A 25,241-nucleotide genomic window follows, 5' to 3' on the forward strand; every position below is an offset into this window, starting at 1 on the left:
AAAAAACATATCTTATTAGCACCCACTAAACTGCAATAGACTTATCTTAGCAATGGATTAGTATTATTCTCATCATTGATGTATTGTTCATTAGATTTATTGTGTGAATCACTTGATGCCTAGTTAGGGTTCTTCTTATTTTCCAAGGCAATTTTTTTCTAACCTTTTTAGAAACTAAATCTTTTCTTTAATATATCTTTATTTTAGCACATTATTTTATATTTATTGTTAATGTCTTAAAGCCTTCTAAGTTAAGTATCCCCCATTTGGCCAACTCAAGGAAAAGGTAAGGGTTGGATCCTCTACAACTTCCATTTTCTCTCATTGGACGGTTGATGGGACGGAACATTTGGAGACGGACGGTTCAGATGTGAGGAATGGAGGATGAAGGGCGATGTAGAGCATTTGAAGAAGCTATGTGGATGCGCATAATTTGGAGAGGATTCGAACAGTCGGAACCACTTCGACGCGGTCCCGGTGGGCTTCCGCGTGAAGAAGCCTCAAGATCTTATTGACCTCCCCTTCGATCTCATCCCGTCTCCGTCGCCTGCTAGCCTTCGTCCCGCCTGCAAAACCCTCAACTAGGTCGCCGCAGCATAAGGCTCTTCTGGAATCGCTTAGAGATGAAGCGGGTCTTTGGCGCCAAGAAGAACAAGGAGCCGCCGCCGACGATCCAGGACGCGACCGATAGGGTTTTACTTTTTGATCCCTTTATCTTATTCCTGCCCTTTAAAGATCTCTCTTTTACCGATCCGTGTGACGGCGCTCGTGATTTGACGGGATCTTATGATAAGTCCTACGATCTCCATGGTCGCAAGGCGCTGTCCTCTTTAATACCTAGCAATTGCACTGATGATGGGAATTAGGATTGTTTATGATCTAACAGGGAGATGAACAGAGCCCGTAAACAGACGTCTGTTTGATAGATGACTAATGAATTTGGAGAACAGACGAGATAATATAAGTTAAAGAAATTGCTGCCAGAACGATTCTGTTCCCTTTAAAGAAACTCTTAGATGCCCAATCTTTTTTGATATCCTCTCTTTCAGGTTTTCTCTACCCAATCATCACGTTTGGAAAGAACGATCTAATATATGTATTAGTTTAAATGGGAGCATATAATTACTTATTTTGATTTTTGTTTCTGTTTTGTACATTCCTTATGATCCTACATTATATTTTATGATCCTACACTATATTTGGTGTAATACATAAAGCCAGTCCGGATTTTGTCTACAGCATGTAGATAGTGAGCTTGGTGATAAATGAGATGTTTGATTTCTCAAGATAATTCAGTAGCCACTGTGCTTCACTCAGTTATAATTTCCCACTGCTTTTGAACAACTTTGATTATCACTTATAGGTTCCTAATCTTCAATACTGTATCTGATTCATGCATGCCTTGTTCTTCTTTCAGACTTGTGTCAGTTGGCAGGCACTTGTCCCCTATTTAAGTTCTGGATGTTCTTGAATGTGAATTTAATCTACTATGTAGTTTATTATATTTCTTAGTCATGCTGAATGGAGGTTTGGTAAATATCATTTCTTGTGCTTCCTATTATTCTTCATTAATAATGGCCTTGTTTCAGATAAATAAAAGGGGGGAAACTGTTGATGAGAAAATCAAGAAACTTGATGCTGAATTAGCTAGATATAAGGAGCAGATAAAGAAGACGCGACCAGGTCCAGCTCAAGAAGCTGTTAAAGCTCGAGCAATGAGGGTTCTTAAGCAAAAGAGGATGTAGGTCTTTTTTTTTCCTTTTGCAGTGGTGATTTTCAGATTTATATAATATGTAGGGGTTTTTTATCAACTCCAAACTAACTTGCATAGGTATTTGTTTGTTTATTATCTGTTCAATGTTTATTGATTTTGTCTGGCATGCTTGTGTCCATACTATGGATAGTTTTGGTGTATGTTGTCTGGCATTACTATTCTTTAACATCATTCTAAGAGCATCTACTGATTTAGGGTAAATTGTCCCTAGTTTGGCATCTTTTTTCATGCATTAGAAGGCTTCTCTTATATCGGTGCTTTTGATTACATAACTCCTATCGTTGACCTGCATCCCATTTCTGGATTTTATGGATCTACTACAATCCACTCTATCCTTATACGATTCCATTGTAGGCTTGTAGCTTTGACCACTGAAATTTTATTTTATATTTTATAGTAAATATCATCATCATACACTTTTCGATGCCAAAGATTTAATTATCATCATGAGTTAGCCAAACCCGATGTCCAAATGGTGATTACATGTGATGGATTATTACTGCCATTAGGTCGCATTTCACCTGATAACATTTATTGAATATATCTTTTACATAGTCTATGCATGCAAAAAAACTTGACTCCTTTTCTATGTTTTTTAGTATCTCCAACTTTATTTCTCTGTCATGTTAGATTGGCTTTTCTTTTAATTTTACGAGGTTTCTTAATGAGAAGGAACCTTTTTTTCCCTGAGCCTTTCAGTTTTTATATGAAAATTCAGGTTTTCTTATTATGAATTTATTCCTTGGTTAGTGACTTTGATCACTATATGCTTGTGTATTTTTTTATTATTTAATGTGCTTATGTTTGCTCAACTTTTTGTCCATTCATGCTGGTGGCATATCTTCTAGGACATATCGTCTATAGCTTAATGATGTGTAATTTTCCTCTCAAAGCTGTTGCTATTATATAATATGAGTATACTGAAAAAAACCTGTTACTTGTAGTTGTACTGCAATGATCTCCTTTGTCTATCTTTTATATGGCAGTGTGTTGAGAATTGTTTGCCACAAAGTTAGAGTGTCACTAATTATTGCTCCAGCATTGTATATATGTTGTTAACGATCAATGTTCTGGTGGATTGCATCCTATATGAATTATAGGTATACAGATATCTGCAATTGCATAGTAATAGATTAATTTGAAGCTTTAAAGTTTATCATGGATGTCATGACCTTATATTCAACTACAATCTCCTCTTGAAGCTCAACATGACTTCTGGGCATGTTTTACATATTGCGTATGCACCGTTGAAACAAAGTTTGTTTTATAAATGGAATCAATAATTTGCATCATCTTATAAAGTACAATATAAGGGCTGGCTGATAACTCTGTTGCATTACTTCCAGTATTTTATTATGTTGCACACATTAGTGCTTTATCTATTTGCTGATTGACAATTTTCAATTCCTTTTTCCCAGGTATGAGGGACAGCGTGATATGATATATAACCAGACATTCAACCTTGATCAAGTTGCCTTTGCTACTGAGGGAATTAAAGATGCTCAACAGACTGTATGTTGTACAGGCTTCCTTTTAGAATTTAATTGTTCTAAGAGCATTTGCTTTTGCTGATACACAAATAAACCATTTGACTTCTTCAGATGTCAGTATTGAAGTCGGCTAACAAGGAGTTGAAAGGGATGATGAAAACTGTGAATATCTCAGGCATAGATGTATGTTTACTGTAAGAATGTGAAAATGCAGTATTTGGTACTTTTTATATCTGAAATCATTTTTTGGAATGCACAGAGTTTACAGGACGAGATGATGGATATGATGGACATGAGTACAGAAATCCAAGAATCTCTTGGGAGAAGCTACAATGTCCCTGATGACATTGATGAGGAAGAACTCTTGGGTGGTATGATAGTACGATAATATTACATTAGATATCTTGGCTTACTTTTTAAAGTTGTCTTGGTACTTTATTGAAGGCAGAGTTATTTTCTGCATGATTCTTTGTGTAATTTATCATGTCAAATTTTTGTTTGTTGGTTTGGATAATGCAGAGCTAGATGCTCTGGAATCTGACATGGGAGCAGAGACAGAATCCGATGCAATTCCATCTTATCTTCAACCAGACAAGGAACCCGATCTGGATGCAGAACTCAACTTTCCTGCAGCTCCAACAGGCAATTCTGCAGTGCCCAACAGAGTGAGGCCCCAGGTATATCCATCGCTTGATTGGTATTAAAATTGTGTAAAACGCATGAACATTGGACATGAATGATGATTTTCTAGGATCATTTGTGGAGAATTTCTCACCTTTAACGTCTAACATGCCATGAAATATCAGATATGTATTGTTATCTTTGAAAGATGATCTTGTTTTGCGTTAGTGCCATGCTTATGTAGTGGTAATTTTTTTACTATGCATTCTTTTGAATGGTTCATTAAGCCGTTGCTAATACAACAGTAACTTCTGGATATGGTACAGCAGTGATAGTTGTGTACTGTCTTGTGTTCACGAGAACAATCCACTAAAAGAATTTTTTGTGTAGTGTTGTGATCTCTTCCTCTTTCATGTTAATGATAAAAATAAAACCCAAGAGGAACAAAAACCTGAGCTGGTGATTTGACATTCTTATGCTTGAGGGATAGTATTTCCACTTCCCTATATGAATCTTCTAATGCCTCTTGGATAATATTTTTTTGCTCTCAAGTAATCACTGTGTAAGTAACCTGTTTGTTTGATCTGATACAGACGGAGGATGAACTAGGCTTACCTACTGTGCCTCAAGCATCGATACGCAGTTAAAGAGCAGCGGTCTGGGAATGCAATGCCTCAAGTTCATAACAATGGCAATGTCCTCCGTATTGGTGACAACACTACTCCGTATTTGAGTGATGCGTTATAGTTAAGAACATGATGATCGTTTCAGGCATATGATTCATGATTGGTTGAAGGACTGGGTGGGTGTCTATAGGTTTCTGTGGAACAAACATTTTGTGTCCAAATATGATGTCTTTTTTTTTTCTTTTGATAAACAAAGTATAACAGCCTCTGTATGAATCATTGCTCCAAAAATGTGAATAAATGGCAGTCTCATGGTTATCGTCCGCACGAGCGTGCATGCGTGTGCCGGCGCGTGCGTGCGGACAAAAGAGTAAAAATGGAATCGTTCGTCTTCTTGAAAATTATTAAGGGGCCGAGTTGTTCTGACGCCTATCTGAACTCTTATCAAGCACTGATGATGCTTATGGATTGGCCTTCTTCGTGTGTGGAAGGCTTTAGACAATATTCATCATAAACCATAACCCGACAGAGCAGCTGATTGATTAACTAATGCAAAAGTAATTAATTGTTGTAGTTTGCTCCAATCTCTTGAGAATTATATGATGGTAGAGATGAAAAGCGAGGAAACATGAACAGAAAAAGGAAGCGAAGGACAGTCTTCCCATTTCTTCGCTCACTAATCTCTCTACCCTTCACTTTTATCATGCCCCATATAAATTTCTCTGGCTCATCTTGAAGCAACTGCTGTGCTATGTACAATCCTCCACCATCTTCTTCATTATAGGCCAAATTCTCCTTTGACAGGGCATAATCGATCATTTGTATAAGCATTCCTGTCTTGACTGCTGACCTTCGTCCTCTAGCGTGACAACAGGAACCAAAGTCCAATGGACCACAGCATCCAAGAAAACAGTACGCCCAAAGAGTTCGGGTTTCTTCTTGCTGTGAGGTGGAGATTCTGCCAAACTGGGCATCTCTCACTCATGCTGAGCGGTTAACTCAACGGTGTTCTCGGGAACGTTCTTTCGTTCGTGAGGAGAACAAATATTTGAAAAATAGAATAAAATTTTAAATGCCAACAGGATTACATCATGAACCCGACTGTAAAAGAGATCTCCCTCGTCTTCTCGGATGCCAATGCAGAGGGTAAGTTCAAAGGTGAAAGCATGTCTTCTCCAATGCCAACACAGAGGGTAAGTTCAAAGGTGAAAACATGTAGTCGTAGCTTGACGGTGGTGTTGCAGGTTTGAATTCGTAAGGACCTGCCTTTGGACCCCAGACCTGGATACATGAAATGATAAGCAATTACATCGACACTTGAATGCAGATATTATTAGCAAATGATTCGATCAAGATCATAAATATATTGTGGAGGTAACAATGGCGGCCAATTTTGAACACTACACCTGATTGCCTTCATCATCATAGCCTCTGTCCCAAGTATGCACTTCACCGTTCTTGTGAACTATAAGCTCAGACGTACAGTATGATGCGCCATTCTACTCAGGAACATTAAACAGATAAATTCTTTTTAGTGAGAATGATGAGCGATGAACAAAGGCCAGTTCATGGTGCTGCTGATAGTAGCTGAAAGCAAGGCGTACAATATAAGGAAGAGTTCAGAGAAGGATACCCATGAATTGGGATAGCCGCTGGGTGGAGTTGAACCTTCGTATAAACAGCGCTTTCCACGTTCACATCGTGATAGATGAACAGTTGTTAGATGTTCTGTGATATCCTGAACACCAAACCATAATAAAGCATAAAATGAAACAAGGAACCTGCTTTAACTTCACTCCCAAAGGAAAAAAAATTCTTTTTATGGCAAGTAACTTTTACAATGAGAAATGGCTTGGCTGTTGGAGTACATAATATGAAGCAAACAGTGAAGGAGCTAAATCAGCAGTTTGCAATTGTTTACCGTTCCTTCAATTGCAATAGAAGAATCTCAGAACATATTGCAGATGTCCAAAAATAGCCTCAAATAACAATAGTATACTGGTAGAAGTTCTGGATATCATTCAAACAACTGATGAATGGATATAGAAATGATGGAATGAGTCATTAATAAATGACCAACTGAAAATAATCCAACAGCTCATCTGCTACTGAGTTTTTCTTTTTCTTCTGACACTTAGGTCTGAAATTTCCCAAGATCACATGATCTTCCCAGTCTAGAACACCAGCGGTCTGATAATCCTACATGTAAGTTTCCAGGAGGCTTACTCTACTAAAATGATAAAGGGATAAGAAAAAATTAAGGGCAGGAAGACAGATGAGTGCACCTTTTATACTAATTTAGAAAAGGGAGTTTGGGATTAGAGTCACGAGCAACCATGCTGATTGCAGTATGCCGGTTTCTCATGAGTTGTGTTTACAAGGATTAAGAAACATGAAAACAAATGAGCTCAGGAGTCAATTAAGTAACCTGTTAAATCTGTAGCACACCTTAGATATGCATTCCCTACTTTCTTGTTTTCCTTGTTCTGATCCTAAAACATAATTTTACAGGTCAAATTGGAAGGATGGCCACAAAGATGGCAGATCTAATATCAGTCTTGGATAGCAACTAGCTAGCTATTAGCTAATACATGAACTCCTAGGTACCCTCTATTAGGAATTAGCGATCATTACTTTTGGCTGACTTTTATAGAGTTCCTATGGCCAAAGGAAATGTCAAGCATGAACCAAACTCAGCTTTCCCCACCATGCGCCCAAAGATCTTTTGAGATATGTTCGGACCATCATGAATTGTTTTGCTTTATCCAAATTCCAAGTTAAAAATATGGAAATTCAATTTTTTAAAACCATAAGTATTTTTCCTGAGTCAAAATGTCAACTAACCATAATAAAGTCTAAGTAACCTTGAGCAGGAATCAACAAATATGTCACGAGTTACTTGTGACTTGTATTGTGACCAAAGGAAAACCTGGGCCCAATAATTATACTGCAGAATTTTGCATTATTTCTTCAGAAATATCAGCATGCAGAACTCTTGAGCTAGTAACACCTATTAATTCCAAGAGGCACTCCTTGGAGCAATTTCTACATGTTCATACTGCAATAATCATTTACTCCATCTTTCTCAGTTATTCCAACCTTTTCTAAATCCACAAGTAAATCACTATGACCATGAAGAAATCAGTATGTTCATGAGTATTTGCCGACTGATTCGAGAAGTGGCTTACCAAAACTCATATTATTAGTGTTACAATGTAATAAAAAAAACATGGTGGTTTATCTCGTTCAAATGCTACAACACCCAAAGATCAGCATTATTTTATCGCAAGATACTTAAAACTGCCAACAGTACTGTTAATTAATAATCCACAGTTTGAAGCAAATGATAAGAAACTAAAGCAATCCAGAGACCAAAAACAGGTGAGAATATGGTATTTGGCTGTGATTTCTGTTGCATTTTAATTTGTCGAAGGAATATCACTTATATAGACCAAGACACAAGCATATCCAAATAAAAAACATGTCAGAGACTAAAAATCATCTAAAGTTCCCTTGTAAACTAAGACATACCCCAATAACCTCCTCAGGCTGTGGTCTCTGATCCTTCGGACGGTCACAAAAGTTTTTGTACTCTTCCACATCTCTTATTGCATAAGAACTCAACTGTCCATTAAAAAATATCTTAAGAGTTACAATTCAAGATCAGCAAGTGACTTGATTAAAGGTAATGAAAAGTATTAGAAAGCATACAGGTTTCCAAAGTCCAGGTAAAAAGATGCAGGAGTCACAACTAACTGATATATTCTCAACTAAATGGGGCTATATCATGCAATGATATTCACATATGTATTAAACAATTATAGGCAGTCTGATAACACAAAAAATAGCAAGAAAAAATCATGGATATTATAACTTCTACGTATTCTCAAAAAGATGAAATGGTAAAATATGATGAACTACGGTAGCAGCATTGATAATCGTACATTGAGAAAGAAAAAGATAAAACAAGATCGAGTTCTAACTTATCATAAGAAGTCAAAATGAAAAATAATGATTAGTTTGGACAAGGTCTTTTTTTACCTGAACATCACATTTCATCTCTTTTGGGCAAGGCTTCACCATATAAAATCTCTGCAATGATGACAACAGTGATTAGTTTCAATCCATGAAGCACACAGCCCGAACATGACATGCCATACATAACCTTTTAATTTATTTAACATATTTACAGGTTTCTTGGACCTAAAGAATGAGAATAACTGTGACCACAACCACAAACCCTTTCCCATGTACTTCCAATAAATTACCATCCAGACACCATTTTACATTTCTCCATGCCCTAGAAGATAACCGGTCAAAAGAAAAGCAAATCAAACGAGGCGATAATAATATGTCGGAGCACAAGCACAATATCATAGTTTTAAACAAGCATCTAGTGATCCCTCAAAAAAACAAAACAGTCTAACAGAAACTCAATGCATGAGTACCAAACCTACGATTCAGGGCAAACTCGTCCATGATGGGATAGCAGACTCACTGGATCTAAAGATGTTAATTATTAGCTTATTCTATTCTTGTTTGTAAACCAATAGGTCTTCTAAAGTCGTCAAATATTATCAGTCAAATTTTGGAAAGAGGTCACGAGACACACAACCAGGCTTGAAGAAAAATTAAAGGCAGAAAGCAAGATAATGATGGTCTTCCAAAAGTGGACTCCACATTCTAACATGTTTAATTAAAATATTAAAAGGTCTTGTACATTCTTATAAAGGCTTTTAAGTCAAGGATCTCTTTAGATACAACCTATGGCATCCATTTACCACAATTTGCCACCACTGGTAAAAACTGCTAGAATCAGTTTTGAAAACATCTTGATAAGCAGGACAGGTAAACACACGTGTTAAAGGTCAAAACCATAGTAAAGGAACACAGTGCATGAGTTGTTGTTCATAATTATCATACTTGTCGAAAAGGTTTCTGATGAGTTCTCCAAAATGCCTACAAAAAAGATAGAAAAAAACATAAATAAAACATAAAGAAAATAGATTCTAAAACGTTGAGGAAAAGCTAAAAGGGAACCTGCTCAAAGTATAAAACCCTTGAGCCATCTACCATCTCTGTCGCTGGGCATGTGAGCGTTCTGTTTGTAAGTAAAACTGTTAGACAATACTGCATGCAACAGAAAGGTATGCTGACAAATTACAAGAAAAACAAACAAACAAATCAATTTCAAAGAGCAAAATTGGATTCTCGCTGGTGTGCACTGGAAGGTTCATCTACGAATCTATCCTAGCAAGATAGCACAAAGCTAAACTAGATAGGCAATTGGAGCATAACAAACACAACAGTTTGACAAACTTATTTTTTCTCCGCCAGCAGACCACAGCTTATTGATTATGCTTAATACTGCAATAATCATGACAATTTCTGATTCCAGACACCAAACCCTATGTCCAAGATAACTCTTTGTGATCGTAACAAAAAAATCAATCACGATTACTGATTGCCGAGACGCATACGTGACAAACAAATTCAAAACACATACAGCTCAAATTTAATAGGTATTCAGAGAACTCGACAATCTTTCAGATGAAAACGAGTGATACAATTCGGCTAAAGTTCTGAGCCTATTCGTCCTATTTGCTGCCAAGACAATAATAAAAAGTAGCGCAAGAAGAAATAATGATCGGAGAAGTCGCACCTCATATTGAAATAGCCAGCGGGATCCCTGCGAGCCTGCTCTCGAGAGAACTTCACACAGACCAACTGGTTAGTATCCCCCTCGCTACATCTAATAAACCCGCAAACCCAAAGCAAGAAAAAGAAAGAGGGAATCGAAGACGAGAAGAACCTTCTCTCCGATGAGGGAATCGGCGACGGCGCGGGCGTGATCCCATCGGGTGGTGGACTTCCTCAGCCACTTAAGCAGCAATGCGCCGCCCAGCAGTACGAGCGCCTTCACGGCGAGCCCTCGCGCGCGGCTTGCGGACCCGCCCCCGCTGCTGCTCGGCTCCTCCGTGCCCGTCCCCATCCTCCCTCCTCGTCCGTTCCCCTTCGACTCCGCCACGCGTCGTCCAAGAGGAATCGACGCCGAGAACCGTTCGAATAGAGACGATTAAAAAGACCCGTCAACCTCAAACATTTGACAAAATTATATATATATATATATATATATATATATATATATATATATATATATATATGTATGTATATGTATATATATATATGTATATGTATATGTATATGTATATGTATATGTATATATATGTATATGTATATATATATGTATATATGTATATGTATATATATATGTATGTATATGTATATGTATATATACATACATATACATATATACATACATGTATATATATACATACATATATATATATATACATATACATATATATATACATATACATGCATATATACACACACATATATGCATGTATATATATATATATATATTTATATATATATAATCTTTTTACCAAATTATATATATATATATATATATATATATATATAACGAATTTAAAAAGACTTGGCAACCTCAAACATTTAACAAAATTATATATATATATATAGTCTTTTTTCCAAATTATATATATGTATATATATATATATATAGAGCGAATTTTTAAAAAAATCATAATTTTAAAAGTTTTCTTTCATAACTTAAAAAAAATTCTTGTAAAATATATTTTTTTAAAATAACCATACTATATTTATCAATAGCGGTGGCAGGTGGCAATAGTGGATCCAATAAGGTGTTCTTTTTACATAATATATAATATAATATTAAGAATTAAAGTTATATAATTACCTCTTTGACATTGATGATAGACCTTCATTTAATATGCTATTTGCTTATAATATTATTTTAATTGATAACTTAAATATTATGAATTTTAAACTCGACTTGTAAAAATGGCTTAACAAGATTCATGGATCAATCATATTATTAAATTAAATTATGATGTTATTTTTTTATACAAAAATAAAACACAATTGTTAAGTTGCTTTACAAAGCCAATTGTTGGACTCTCAAGTAGCATTCATAAAAATATTGTGTAAATGAAATTCAATATTGATGTGTGCATATGGAATTAGCATGAATGATGACGAAATATATATATATATATATATATATATGTATATATTATCCATATATAATAAGATCCTCAATTTATCCCTTCTATCAGACATTCATTCAAGAAAATTCAATCTAACCATTAAATCATAATAAACAACTACTTCTAATTTTAAATATTATATATATACATATATATATATATATATATATATATATATATATTAAATGATGTTGTGTCAAATTTATTTACGAAAGGTTTAAGGTTCGAAACCTTATTCAACGTATTAAAATTATTAATTAGCTTAGTCGATAAAAATTGATAATTCATGAACTCAAATCTTATCTTAAACACCATCATAATCATAAATTTAAGAATTACCCGTAAAAGCCCAGTGACACTTAAGTAATTATTTTAAAAATAATTTACATATGATAAACAAAAAAAGGCAAGCATCGAAATCATTATCTTTTAAATAGAGATTAACGGGGAAAGTAATGAGATAAACATTATACTACCAAGTCACCTAACTCGAGACTACCTAGACAATGATGTGAGTAGAAGAACCTGCACCCATCCCATGCGGAAGTCATCAGGAGCATGATCCATTGACCCCTACTTGCCTCAATCTTCGGGAGGGTCGCACGAGCCAATCATAGGGTGCATTAATCCCACGCAAGAAAGCCTATCCTCCCTTCTCCCCTTCATGGATTACTTGTCACGAGTAATCTATCATCCCTTATCGATCATGATTTCAAGAAGGTTTGCACGCTTGGTGACAAAAGGCATTAATCTCATACGGCGTGGCCCAATTCCCCTTTTTCCTCTTTTGTCTTAATCTGCTCCCACTATTTTCTCGCACACGACATCCTTTAACATGTGAATTGAAAATTTTCGACGGACTTCTAATGGAGATCGAGATCCAATTGGCATCTTAGTACGATCTTGAGAGACTCGACTAATCATACTAAGCCCAAATGGTAGGTAACGTTTGCCAATCATAACTTCTTATGATTCTTGTCCTATTCGACCTCCAAACTATCATGGCCTTGAGGGACTCGACCAACCATGATGTTCGATTAAGTTAACATCATCATTATAAGATAAGTTTGATTTGATGATATACTCTCGAGGGACTCGATCAAGCATAACGTGTCATAGGCAAGATCTCAAATCTCAACATATGTGAGTTTCAAGTGACTCGACCAACTCAACCTATTTCGAAAAATAATTTTTACATATAATGATGGAAAGTCACATGGGTTAATTTAATCACTTGTGTTTACTAACTTAATATTATTATTAGAGGCGTTTTTGTATTTAACATGGTCTTGTAGTTAAATATATCATGCCACACACATATATTTACATCGCACACAAATATATATATCTAGTAGATATAGAAATATATATCATATATATAAATACACATCCACACTAAATGATCACGGACCATAACCTAGTGTAATTAGGCCTGAGCCAAAAGACATGATCATGTACATAAAAATCTATGTGTGTCTTAATGTATCTCTATGCCTAGTGATCATCAATCTTGTCTCATTGGTCCTGTTGGCATCTCGATGTATCTCCATGCTCGACAAACATCTGTCTCATCCGCGCGAGTTCTGCTAGCACCTCTACACTCTCACTACGCTATCTCATGCAATTACAACTAATTAATAGGCACGCAAGCCCAAAAATATATATATATCACATAAATGAGAAACATTGATCTTATCAAAGGGAGGTATATCACCAAGGGAGATAAAAATATATGTTAGATATAATAAGAGAGAGAGAGAGAGGGAGGCTTGCGGACCATAATAATAATCACATAACATCATCACACATGGCCCATGATCATGTTTCTATATCATACATCACATGTATATGCATATATAAGACTAATTAGGTAAAATTAATTAAATTATTTAATTAATAATTGAATTAACTCTAATTTAATTTGAAAATTCTACAGTATCTACTACGGCAAAGTGCCCCTAACAGCCTAGCTTCCTTGGGCGGCCAAGGAATCCCTGGTCGGATAGGAAACCCTGGTCTCCAGGGTCTCCCTTGCTAGCCACAAGGTTGTGCTCAGCCTAACTGAGAACAACAAGTACTATTCTCGACCAATGCTGTAGGGTTGCAACACTTGCTACCCTTTTTCCTAGTTTTCTATCAACTGTTTTGATGACAAACTAATGAGCGATGGAACTTGTTAAGTGCTAGACCAAATGCAGTTTAAATATGCGATCGGTAAAAAATGCAACTACTTTATGCAAAAATCGATTCTATGTGATTCAACACAAGATGCACTTAATTATCAATCTTCACACGAGTAACCTGACTCTAATACCACTGTTAAGAAACCGCATAGAGCATTACATGTATAGTTAAAAATAAAAATTGAAATTGGTTTCCCAAAACAGATTTATTAAATCATCATGCAAAGATTAGGAGTAAAAAACTAAAAAATGACAAAACTAGATAACTGCATAAAGTAGCTGAGACGTTCTTACGGGCATCGACAAGAGCATGATCTACCGACTCTTGTCCACCTCAATCTCTGGGAAGGTCACATGAGCCAACTGCAGGGTGCATAATCCCTGGCAGTAAGGCCAATCCCCCTTTCCCCCCTTGCTGGGCCACTTGTCGTAAGTGATCTATCATCCCCTATTGACCATGATTTCAGGAAGGTCCGATAGAAGGCTTAAATCCTAGGTGGTGTAGCCTAGTTCCCATTTTTCCTCTTTCCGGATGCCGAGCACAGGGGACCATCCCCTACTTATCCTAGATAGGCTTCAACTCTTGCAAACGACACCCCTGCAATCATCCTTTTCTGACACTACCCATAGAAATGTGTGCCCATCGATGTCGACATAAATGTGCCCCTATAGGACACAACGGGGGACACTAACCAATGGTCAATCTCACTCCATCAGCCACTCAAATATAAAAGCCAACCCTCAAAGCTTAAAAACGAGGCAGCTTGATCATTTTTTTAATTTTCAATTAATTTTACCATCGGAGGGATCGGATTGGGAGCATCCCCTAATGCTGACCATTTGTACAGAAATCTTAGCGAGATTAAAATGCACCTCGAGACAATGGCAAATCTACCTACGACAATCAAGTGATGCCTCATATTTTTATCAGTTGAGTATGCTCCCTTCTTCAATCTCATGTCTTTGGAATGGAACCAAACCATATCGACCCTAACATCATCAAGTCAACAATAGAGAGCAAAAAAAGAATAAACAATTTCGTTGTGGTTTCTTCTCTCATGAGTTACCTAATGAATCATGAGAACCTTAAGTGTTGAACTTCTCATATAACCTGTGCTTCTTACCCTAACATCATAGAAGGCTTCTGTGTAGCCAATCCCAGTCATTTCAATCCAACGACACCTAAATTTAATTTAGATACATCTTTCAAAATAAATATTTTTATAAATGTACTACTTAAGTGATGAACCTAATCGCCATAAGTCTTAAGTGATCAAATTCAAATCACAAAGAAAAAAAAAATCTCTTCATCATAAATTTTTATGTCTCGCATACACCATGAATCAATCATCCTATCCGAATCCTGACGCATCATCCAATTTATATATTATCTAAGCAAGGTGTAACCAGTCGCGTGATTCAGAGTTGATCATGTCAAGCTCTCATTAGGCGACATCGTGAGGCCATTCATTTGACCCGTTTTGCATTAGCATCTTACTCGATCGATAGGGAACGTCGACAACGGGTGATGGTGACGTGACCTCTTTAAACCCTTTCACCTTATGATACTTGACTCGTATTATTCTTCCAATCGAGGACACGTTTCATCGTCTCTTGATGTGACGGCAATGCACATTTCGGTCACATTAAGTTATCAATATAAGAGCGTCTCACATATGTTATTTAATGTAATCGAATGAGTTTAATTACGAAGCTACGTGACACATATGGAAGATGCAACTCACCAATAAATACAATATATGAAGAAAGTCCAAACTCGTGAATTGCGTGAATCACAAGGCCTACCGTACGTCCCACTGTTATTCTTTTTGGACTTCAATTCATGCTGTTAGCCAACCTGTATCCAATTCAGGATCCTAAATCATATATATTTTGCAGATAGTATACCTTTTTCCTCGGCTTGTCAGTAGGAAGAATATATACATCTTCTGCCTCATCAGCATAAACCAACAGAAAACCCTAATGTTTGGATGAGAGTTGATCGAGGAATGCAACCCACACACATATATTCTTCATCTCAGTGTCACCATGGTGTCTCTCCCGGCAAGACTGCTCTCACACGTCCGTTTCATCATCATCATCATCTGGGTGCCAACCACTCTCTCATGATCTTATTTATTGTCTCCCTCAAGTATCATCCACCAGCCACACCAAATGCCACTAGAGTTGCAGGCTCTCTTTTGGAAAAGTGAAGCAACTCTTCATTTCTTTTCCTACTAAAAGGTGAATCAATCCGTCTGACAGCAACTCTGTCAGCAATCTCATGACCTGCTCGATTGATTTCCTTTTCAGCAGAACCAACGTCCCTGCAGAAAAAGAGAGAGAGAGGGGGGGGGGGGTGGTCAGTGGTTCTCCAGAGGGTCTGAGGAGCGCACATTGGTGTCAGCGGTGGGTTCGATGATCCATGTACGGGGGAGCAGCGCCATTACAGGGGCACCTGCGGTCTTTGCTCCCCTCAACGTGGGCTCTTCTTCCACAGCAGCAGCAGCAGAGGGGGAGGGGGAGGAGGAAGGAGCAGCAGCAGCAGCAGCCGGGCCGGCGGGCCCCGGCACTTGAATCCAACCAGGTGCGCCTGCTGGTGGTCCTCCACCCCGCACCACCACCGTCTCCCTCATCCTCATCGTCCTCCCCCTGTACGCGACCACGCTCACATCCGTCCTCCTCACCATCATCAGCTGTCTTGTCTCGCCACCAAGCAAAGCTCCATCGCCCCTGCTTGGACGTGGCGGACTTACCACCGCCCGTCCCCAACCCATGCTGGTTAAGGATATGCACGTCACCCGAATCCAAGTGTCAAACCGGGTCGGACCATATCCCTACCGTCCCACTATGTTCCTTAAGTCGGACGTACTCATCCGCCCCTGAGGCCACCAGCACACGAAGCACACTCATATCACGCAGAATTAATATCACTATTACGTCTTCACATGAAGGCTGCCACATGCACGTACGACACGAGGAAGTGGGCCGGACTCCATCCACGTTGGTTCGGTGGGTGGCCCCGGGATGCTACATCATTGTTTTGCGTGCCCCCCCTTCTCTTCGCACCATTCGCGCACACGTGAATCGTCGTCTTTTCTCCCGCGAACCGACCCAACAAAAGCAAGCCTCTTAATTACGATGGCGCTTTGACCGGGCGCGATCGGCGTATCATGCTGCTTACAGTCCACGTATCTATTTAATTGAGTCAGTCAAATCATGCACCATTAAAATAATGGACGAGGATACCATGACACTGATTAGCCGCCTAAATTAACCGATCCGAGGACTTTATTTTGTTTGTCTCCGTAATGACCAGCAGAATAAAATAATGAAGCAACGATTAACTTGTGATTTGAGAAGGTAGACTTACTTAATCATTAACGTATAATCTCCATCATTGTCCTATAATTACCTACCAGCAGCCTGGAGGCAAACGCCATCACGCCGGCGTTGTTTGCTTGCTTCCGCTGCAGCGACCCACCAAACCCCGTAAACGTCTGACACGGATCCCGTTACCGTTATCAGCTTTAACCCGATCCGGTCCCGGGTGGGAAAAAAGGGCGGGGGGGGGGGGGGGGGGGGTTAACTGAACCCTGGGTGCTGGGCGGTGGTGGGGTTGGCGTGGGACCCGGTCCTGGCGCGCTCCATTGGCCGAGGTCAGGGAAGCGGGGCCCACCTGGCTTGGGCAGTGCGCGAGAGCTGTCGGCTCGGGAAGTAGCACGCGTGGGGCCCGCCCTCGCTGACCCACCGTCCTCGACCACGGCTTCGATCTATTATTATTATTATTATTATTATTATTATTGTTTATTACAGGCCTTACCCCCCACCAACCCGCCCATCGTTTTTACTTGCAAAAAGGTCTTCCCACGGGTATCGGCAACCCACCGCCCGATGGACGGCTGAGGTCAGACCACATGGTTCCCATCCCCGTTGCGCGAAAAGTCTCGTGACGCGCCCACGGCCACAGAGTCACATGCTACAGCCCTCGCAGTCGGCCGCCGCGACCTACTCCATGGCCTTCCCAATCAGCTGCGTCGAACGACACAGCATACAGTACGCATAACACGCAATCGCGCCGCTCGACGGTTTCCGAACGCGAAGACGTTACGAGATTGGAAGGACGCTGTCTGATCTGGGGCAGCAAAGGCACGAGAACGCGGAAGCGGTCCGTTATCTCGGGCGAATAGCCCGACGAAACGTGGCGGGGGTTACTTTCGGCACATCATGAGCTCGCGGGCCGCGTTACGCTCACCTTCCCGGTATCAGCACCACCTTCTTATGACGCCCTCGCGGGCTCCACTACCACCCAGTGGCTTCTCGAAACGTGTCCTCCTCGGAGGCGGGGACCACGGGGGAGGAATATACGATTTAATTTTAATATAACTGTGACGGGAGTAAAAGGTGGTATTATTTTTAATTTCAGGAGGCTGTCCGATAATAGCACGACATGGAAGCAGCGGCATCGGGGGCGAGACGGGCAAGGGCGACGCCGTCTCCTCATTTCCACATCTGTGGAGGGGCTCAACTAACGGCGCCCTGACGGCCCCCGGGGGAACCGGGTTAAGCTACCTCGTACGTTCTAGCGCAGGACATCCCTGCAACTACTAACTTCCAATTCGGATCACCACCCTCCATTCCCGTGAATTCTGCTCTCAGTGCATTCGGTAGAGCGAGCGGACGGCTGATTTGTACTTTGGTAGATGGACAGGATCATTTATACCGCGGTCGACGATAGTACGAAGTTTCTCTGCTCTCTTCTTTGGTCTCTTGGCTCGAAAGAAAAGAAGGGGAGATAAAAGAGAGACACAGGGGGGGAGTAATATTGGGGAGAAGCGATCGGTGGAGTAAGTGGAAGGGGAAGTAGAAGGGTTATTGAGGGGGGGCGGTGATCTCTTTGATTAGGTCGTCCGCGTCTCTGTCGGTCTGGGATCGTGGGTGTTGTTCGGGGGGCTTCGATTAGGGTTTATGATGGGTTACTTGGGTTGGATCGGTGGTGGATGACGCAATTGTGGAGTTGAGATGGATTCCGGTGAGCTCGGAGGGGGGCTGATGGCGTCGTCGGAGTTGTCGGTGAAGGGGAGCAGCGGAGGACAAGGGCAGAGTTTGTCATCGGGGTGCAGCGAGATGCACGAGGGTACGTCGGTCAAGGTCGGCGGAGACGCCGAGGGGAGCCTGGGATTTTCGGGCGGTGCTGTGTGCGGGAAAGGTGGGTATCATCCCTGATCTCCGGATGTGGCCGGAGGTAATGTAATTATTCTGGTTATTGGTGTAAGGTTTTGGTTTTGATTATGACGTGATTTTTATTGTACATTCAGAAGATGCGTTGTACACTGAGCTATGGCTCGCATGCGCCGGTCCTCTGGTGACGATTCCCAGAGTTGGAGAGAAGGTCTTCTACTTCCCACAGGGGCATATAGAGCAGGTTCGCGATGGGAATTTTCATGAAAGCTCCAATATTTTGCTCGAATTCGTCCCAAAATTTCTGAATCGGCTTCCTCCTTATCGTTCTCCTTATTTCTCCATCTTTGTTTGCGTTCTCGTGAAGGTTCTCATTGTGTTCAATTTTTGCTGCTCTTTTTTGATGTTGTAGGTGGAAGCGTCCACAAATCAAGGGGCGGACCAGCAGATGCCAGTGTACAATCTACCATGGAAGATCCTTTGCCGAGTGATGAATGTCGACCTGAAGGTGCTCTCATGAAATCCCTCTTTTTTTTTTTTGTCGTGTGTTTGTGACGTATACGGAGAACTACAGATTTCTCCCCTTTTTTCTGATTCTCATCTTTAAAGAGTGAAACTCTGTTAATAGGCTGAGCCGGACACCGATGAAGTATTTGCTCAGGTGACTTTGCTCCCTGTTTCAAAGGTATCTCTTCAAAGCTTAAGCATTTTGGCTAACTCCAAATTGTTCACTGTGGATACTGTTAAGCCTTGAAGAGAGTAATTAGTTGAATTTTAACAAAACGGCTGTTACTTCAGCTAGATGAAAACACCGTGGAGAAGGAGATGCTTTCGACTCCTCCGCCACGGCCTCATGTGTATTCTTTCTGCAAGACGCTGACCGCATCGGACACGAGCACCCATGGTGGGTTCTCGGTGTTAAGACGGCATGCTGATGAGTGCCTTCCTCCGCTGGTAAGGTTTTAAGACTGTCTTTTCCCCTCGAGTATGTTTTGACTTTTTGTTGATTATTTGGTTGGTGATCAGGACATGAGCAGGCAGCCGCCAAGTCAAGAGCTGGTGGCGAAGGATTTGCATAGAGTGGAATGGCGCTTCCGCCACATTTTTCGGGGTATCCTAATTTTATAGCATGTACACTTGGTCCTATTTGTAGTTTGGTTATGGCTTTTGTATCCTCTTTTTGTTGATAATTCTTCTGAATTTATGGCTCATCGACTTCTAAATCGCTCTGTATATCATAAAAAATGTTTTTGCCCGCCTTGGTTACCAAATAGTCATGGGCTTTGTCTCAGAAGTATATATCCATAATTAATTATTTGAAAATGTGCATACTGCAAAGGTGGCATGCTATTGGATTGTCATGAACTGGTCTTCTTTCAACTAAATTTTGTAGATGGCCAATATGTTGGATTATTGAGATTTGTACATTGTAAACTATATCGCAATGAAATGTATATTTTTGTTAAACAATGTATGGTTAATCTGAAAGCTAAATATATCTGTTTTTTTAATCTTATGGTCGTTACCTTGTCCACCTGATAAGACATAATATCTGCGGACCTGATAATCTGCTCCATTGTCTTTAAACAGGTCAACCACGAAGACACCTGCTTCAGAGTGGATGGAGTGTCTTTGTTAGTTCTAAGAGGCTTGTTGCTGGGGATGCCTTTATCTTTCTAAGGTCTTTTATTGTTCCTGCCCTACCTGACATATTCAACTCCTAGTATCATGCACTAAGTAATTGCTACATGGTTAGCAGAGGGGAGAATGGTGAACTTCGTGTTGGAGTGAGACGTGCAATGAGACAACAAACTAATGTTCCATCTTCGGTTATATCAAGTCACAGCATGCACCTGGGAGTCCTTGCAACAGCATGGCATGCTGTCAACACTGGGACGATGTTTACAGTGTACTACAAACCACGGTTTGTCGCCTATGTTTTTTTTTTCATTGCATTATTTCACTCATAATAAGGCATACAATGTAAAACATTAATTTGGATCTTGGAAAGAAATTTTACGAGGGTGGGAAAAAACTCATTACCTTTCTAACAACTTCTGGTGATTGTAGTACGAACCAATAAGGTACTTCAGCTACATGTTCCTTTTGTTTATGTGACAGGACTAGTCCATCAGAGTTTATTGTTCCTTTTGATCAATATGTGGAGTCTATCAAGAGTAACCATTCTGTAGGGATGAGGTTCAAAATGAGATTTGAAGGTGAAGAGGCCCCAGAACAGAGGTATCAATAATCTATATTTTCAATTTACTCTAGGCATAAGGTTACTTTAGCAGTATCTCGAGTTAGATGATATAATCTTTTCTGATCTACACAATTTTTTGTGCCTAAAGGTTCACGGGAACTATTGTCGGCATAGGAGATGCTGATCCAAGTAGGTGGCCTGGTTCAAAATGGAAAAGCCTCAAGGTAACTTATTATGACTGTTGATATTATTCCTTGTACTAAATTGACTGACTGCATTTCAAATTTTAGGTGCGGTGGGATGAGCCATCTTCAATTCCTCGTCCAGAGAGGGTTTCTCCCTGGAAAATTGAGCCTGTTCTTACACCTCCCCTCAATCCCCTTCCCATGCCTAGGACAAAAAAGCCACGAACAACCTCATTTCCTTGTTCCCCTGACTCATCTGTTCCTAAAAGAGAAGGTAAAGAATGATTGGTAGGACTTCAATATTACAACTATCATGATGCATGTAAAACGAAATTAAATAATGTGACATGCTACTTAGATGCTGCTCCTAAAGTCACTGCAGAGCCTTCCCAATCATATGGAGCACCAAGGGTCTTGCAAGGTCCAGAGATGATGACCTTGAGAAGTTCTTATGCTGATAGTAATGAGTCAGGTGCAACTCACAAGCCAGTAGTATGGTCAATGAATGATGAAGAGAAAAATGATGTTCCTACTCGGAGAAGATTGGGATCAGATAGCCGGATGCTTATAAAAAGACATGAGCAAACATATAATGGGATATTTTCAGGATACTGCCCTCCTGATTCAAGTGGATTTCAGACACCATTTTTTGAGCAGACTCCAGGCGATAAGAATATTTTAAAGCCTCACTTTCAAGTTCAAGAGGCCAAACATAACTATTCTCCTGGCTCATGGTCCTTGATTCCTCCAAATTCGAACTTTGGAATGAGTGACCACAACTTTAAGACAACTGCACAAATTGGTGAGGTGTCTTATCAGAAAGCTGGAAATTGTAGATATGGCACACGGGGATTTTTTTCTGAACTTCAAAGTTTAGGAAGCATTCAAAATTCACCTAATTGGTTTACACATTTGCTGCCAGATTCTCAAATAGAGAACATGGCACAACCTAGGGTTATGAAACCTCTACCTCTGTTACCATCACAAACTGATGTGGCAAAGCCGAAAGCAAATAGTGGGTACAAGCTATTTGGGTTTCATCTGAACAGCAATCCAGTAATATCTGAATCAGTTATGCCACGGAGCAACTCAGCAGACATCCTGATGCCACATAGCCATCCAGAAGCAGCATTGCCCCATCAGCAAGGCTTAGAGGTTGACAAACACTCTGAGTCAACTGTAACTGAAAGGTTGGTTGGTGCAGCACCAACAAATGGTGAAACTGAAAAACTTATCCACGTTTCTCCACGGACTCCTCAAGATTTCCAGAACAAACTGCAAAATGGTTCAACTAGGAGTTGCACAAAGGTAATCCTTTTGAATTGCACAAATGTAGTATCTTTTTTTCTTCTTAATCAATGTTAGATCATGCTTCTAGTCATCTTTTGGCTACCGTCATCACCCTTGACATAGTGTGTTGCCTAGTTGATTTCTACCGTGCATTATATCTATCTTTTAGGTTACAATTTGCTTATATTGACAATGGCAAAAGGTTAATTTTCTTCAAAAGACTGGTCTCTTTGCACCAACAGTCTGCTTCATGAAACAAGTTCTGGGGCTTAAGGATCTTTAGATTTTGATTTAACATTTATGAAGATCACTGTAAGTCAGAAGTTTGATATAGCAAGGGCTTTGACCAAGTGTTTACATTTCAGGTGCATAAGCAAGGTATTGCTCTTGGTAGATCTGTTGATCTCACTAAGTTCAATGGTTATGATGAATTGATTGCCGAATTAGATCGCATGTTTGAATTTGAGGGTGCACTAGTGTCTCCCAACAAAAGCTGGTTGGTTGTGTACACTGACAATGAAGGTGATATGATGCTTGTTGGAGATGATCCTTGGAAGTAAGTATTCGTATTTACTCTTTTTTCGGCTTTTCTTCATTTTGGAAGAGCTTAATTTCTAGGAAGCTCACTTGCTGCTGATTGCAGAGAGTTCTGTAATATGGTTCATAAGATATACATCTACACTCGAGAGGAGGTCCACCGGATGAACCCAGGAACACTAAGTTCTAGAGTTGAAGAGAGTCCAGCCACTTCTGACGGAAGAATAGCTGGCAAAGAACCGAAGGGCCCTGTGCCTGCTGCTAATTTTGAGAATTCTGAAAGGTGTCCAAGTATTGGCACGGTAAGTGGATTTCTGAGCGTCTGCCAAAACAAAGTGTGGTCCTTTCAGAACTTACCTTTTATCAAATAACGTGGGGCCATCCCTACCTTTCGGTTCTCAGAATTAAAGTAGTTCCATTAAATATTTGAAGTTAGTTTAAGGTGCAGTAGTGTTTTCCTTGCTCTTTGAGCTTTAATATCATACTAAAAACTCCACCTCATTGATCGATCATTATATATCATGACGATGACAAAAGATACCCCCATATATGACATACTTTGGATCATCTTTTTGGGTTTCGGATGATTAGAACTGAAAGGGACTCATCTTTCTTGTCTGTCTATTGCACTGTGCAGGCTTTATGAAGATGTTAAGCCAAAAAAACTGGAACGTTGAAGATAGCTTTTTGTGGTGGGTCCAACTTATGAAATGCTTTATGCTTTGGTAAGCCCCCATCTTTGTCCTTGTGCTTGCTGCTGGGGGCTTGGAACCTTTCTTATTTCCTACAGTTTTGGTGGTGCTGTAATTTTTTGCTTACAAAATCCCTTGTGGTATATATACCGGATAGGTAAGGTAGGGCTTGATCTTTTGCGCCTACCATGTGAATAGCCCATCCGTCTATTATAGTAATTATAACTCTCATCCCCCATCCTTTTGCCCTCTTCTCCATGCCACGGTAATTTTCTTCTTGGAATGAACATGGAGCGTGATTATATTCTCTGGATTGCTCAAAATCATACTCGGTTTAAGAAAATTGATAGATAGTTCTAGTTTGCAGTTTCATTTTGTATATTGTTCACTCTAAATTTCTGATCAAATATTTGCAACTGAGCGCCTATCCTCTGATTCTCAAGAAAACCCTAAGTTGACAGGAAAGTTATTGGAGCTTGTGTCGTGTCCCAGCTTACAACCTATGCTGTGTCACTACTGCACAGATTTGGCATGATGTGGATCATGGTACAGGAACGATGGATGAACAGTGAAATTTCTCACCGTTCCTAGTTTATACTTGGTAGTCAGCCAAACGTTGTTTGTGGATCTCATGTCTTCGCCAACAATTGTGGCTTCATATGAACTCCAGTGCTACATGCAGGTCAGATATGGACACCCGACCTTTGTGGGTAAAAAACCTACCAGGGTTTAGGTTAGACAATGCATTTCATTGAATTGAATCAATTAATTGCAGCCATGTTTTTTTTTTTTCTTATAAATGTCCAGGCCATGAGTTGAGAAAATCATTGTTTTGAAATGTCTTCAGAATTGTGTATAAATGTATCTCAAAGGCTGGTAGAACATGACTTGCAGTTTGAAAGGAGGAAGAGAGTATCAATTTCCAAAATCTTCTGTCAAAGCAGTTTTAAACCGTATGGGGAAGTATTTTTCCTCACCTTTCCGTGCAGGGTTTCTGCTAGTATACATATGACAAGCTACTGCTGTGCTGTTGGGACATGTCATGAACGCTGCTGGCGCTTGTGGCAGGCAGTCTGGCCCCATACGTGAACAATAATGCGGAGAGGGGGAGATGTAAATTGAGATCAATCAATAGCATTTGCCTTCAATGCCCGTCTGTTCGAGGTACGCCCACTAAGTGGAACCCCTTTCTGTTCAATTTCCTCTTGTCTGAGAATTGACGTGCATGTGTACGTACAATGCAGTGATTTTTACCTGTTACCAAGGCTTGCTAAATCTTCTCGTTTGTTTGAGACCTTATGTGAAGTTTAACTATTGGTAATATTGCAATTTTCGTTGTCAGAAAGTTGCATCAGACTGCAGAGT

The 25,241-nt window shown here is 39.8% G+C and overlaps 3 protein-coding genes across 3 annotated transcripts; 2 read left to right on the forward strand and 1 right to left on the reverse strand.

Annotated features, from left to right (window-relative positions):
• Window positions 1–508: 508 nt before the first annotated feature.
• LOC103987976 (vacuolar protein sorting-associated protein 60.1) lies at window positions 509–4,834 on the forward strand. The gene is made up of 7 exons (XM_009406462.3): window positions 509–692; window positions 1,590–1,741; window positions 3,193–3,286; window positions 3,376–3,447; window positions 3,524–3,635; window positions 3,784–3,941; window positions 4,479–4,834. Exons 1-7 carry the CDS (start codon window positions 624–626, stop codon window positions 4,530–4,532), a joined length of 711 nt encoding a protein of 236 aa, XP_009404737.2. The 5' UTR covers window positions 509–623; the 3' UTR covers window positions 4,533–4,834.
• On the reverse strand, window positions 4,656–10,587 carry LOC135676394 (chromophore lyase CRL, chloroplastic-like). The gene is made up of 9 exons (XM_065187522.1): window positions 10,324–10,587; window positions 10,174–10,223; window positions 9,552–9,612; window positions 9,435–9,470; window positions 8,553–8,603; window positions 8,043–8,135; window positions 6,145–6,249; window positions 5,918–6,010; window positions 4,656–5,792 (listed from the first exon to the last, which is right to left on the reverse strand). The coding sequence occupies exons 1-9, from the start codon at window positions 10,501–10,503 to the stop codon at window positions 5,664–5,666; spliced, it is 798 nt and encodes a 265-aa protein (XP_065043594.1). The 5' UTR covers window positions 10,504–10,587; the 3' UTR covers window positions 4,656–5,663.
• Window positions 10,588–18,613: 8,026 nt separating this feature from the next.
• On the forward strand, window positions 18,614–24,183 carry LOC103987978 (auxin response factor 23). Its single transcript, XM_009406464.3, has 15 exons — window positions 18,614–18,997; window positions 19,107–19,213; window positions 19,382–19,477; window positions 19,598–19,654; window positions 19,768–19,923; window positions 19,996–20,080; window positions 20,560–20,650; window positions 20,729–20,893; window positions 21,091–21,210; window positions 21,321–21,396; window positions 21,463–21,631; window positions 21,716–22,665; window positions 23,013–23,203; window positions 23,291–23,486; window positions 23,822–24,183. The coding sequence occupies exons 1-15, from the start codon at window positions 18,811–18,813 to the stop codon at window positions 23,828–23,830; spliced, it is 2,655 nt and encodes an 884-aa protein (XP_009404739.2). The 5' UTR covers window positions 18,614–18,810; the 3' UTR covers window positions 23,831–24,183.
• Window positions 24,184–25,241: the final 1,058 nt, after the last annotated feature.

Source organism: Musa acuminata, chromosome BXJ1-6 (assembly GCF_036884655.1).
Source record: "Musa acuminata AAA Group cultivar baxijiao chromosome BXJ1-6, Cavendish_Baxijiao_AAA, whole genome shotgun sequence".
NCBI lineage: Eukaryota > Viridiplantae > Streptophyta > Magnoliopsida > Zingiberales > Musaceae > Musa > Musa acuminata.

Coding starts and splice junctions, on each gene's coding strand:
- LOC135676394 (XM_065187522.1), bottom strand. CDS start 10,503: ATGGGGACGGGCACGGAGGAGCCGAGCAGCAGCGGGGGCGGGTCCGCA. Junction 10,224..10,323: donor ATTCCCTCATCGGAGAGAAG/GTTCTTCTCGTC, acceptor GTCTGTGTGAAG/TTCTCTCGAGAGCAGGCTCG. Junction 5,793..5,917: donor ATGATGATGAAGGCAATCAG/GTGTAGTGTTCA, acceptor TCATGTATCCAG/GTCTGGGGTCCAAAGGCAGG.
- LOC103987978 (XM_009406464.3), top strand. CDS start 18,811: ATGGATTCCGGTGAGCTCGGAGGGGGGCTGATGGCGTCGTCGGAGTTG. Junction 18,998..19,106: donor CGGTGCTGTGTGCGGGAAAG/GTGGGTATCATC, acceptor TTGTACATTCAG/AAGATGCGTTGTACACTGAG. Junction 20,651..20,728: donor GATGCCTTTATCTTTCTAAG/GTCTTTTATTGT, acceptor CATGGTTAGCAG/AGGGGAGAATGGTGAACTTC.
- LOC103987976 (XM_009406462.3), top strand. CDS start 624: ATGAAGCGGGTCTTTGGCGCCAAGAAGAACAAGGAGCCGCCGCCGACG. Junction 693..1,589: donor TCCAGGACGCGACCGATAGG/GTTTTACTTTTT, acceptor GCCTTGTTTCAG/ATAAATAAAAGGGGGGAAAC. Junction 3,448..3,523: donor TGAATATCTCAGGCATAGAT/GTATGTTTACTG, acceptor TGGAATGCACAG/AGTTTACAGGACGAGATGAT.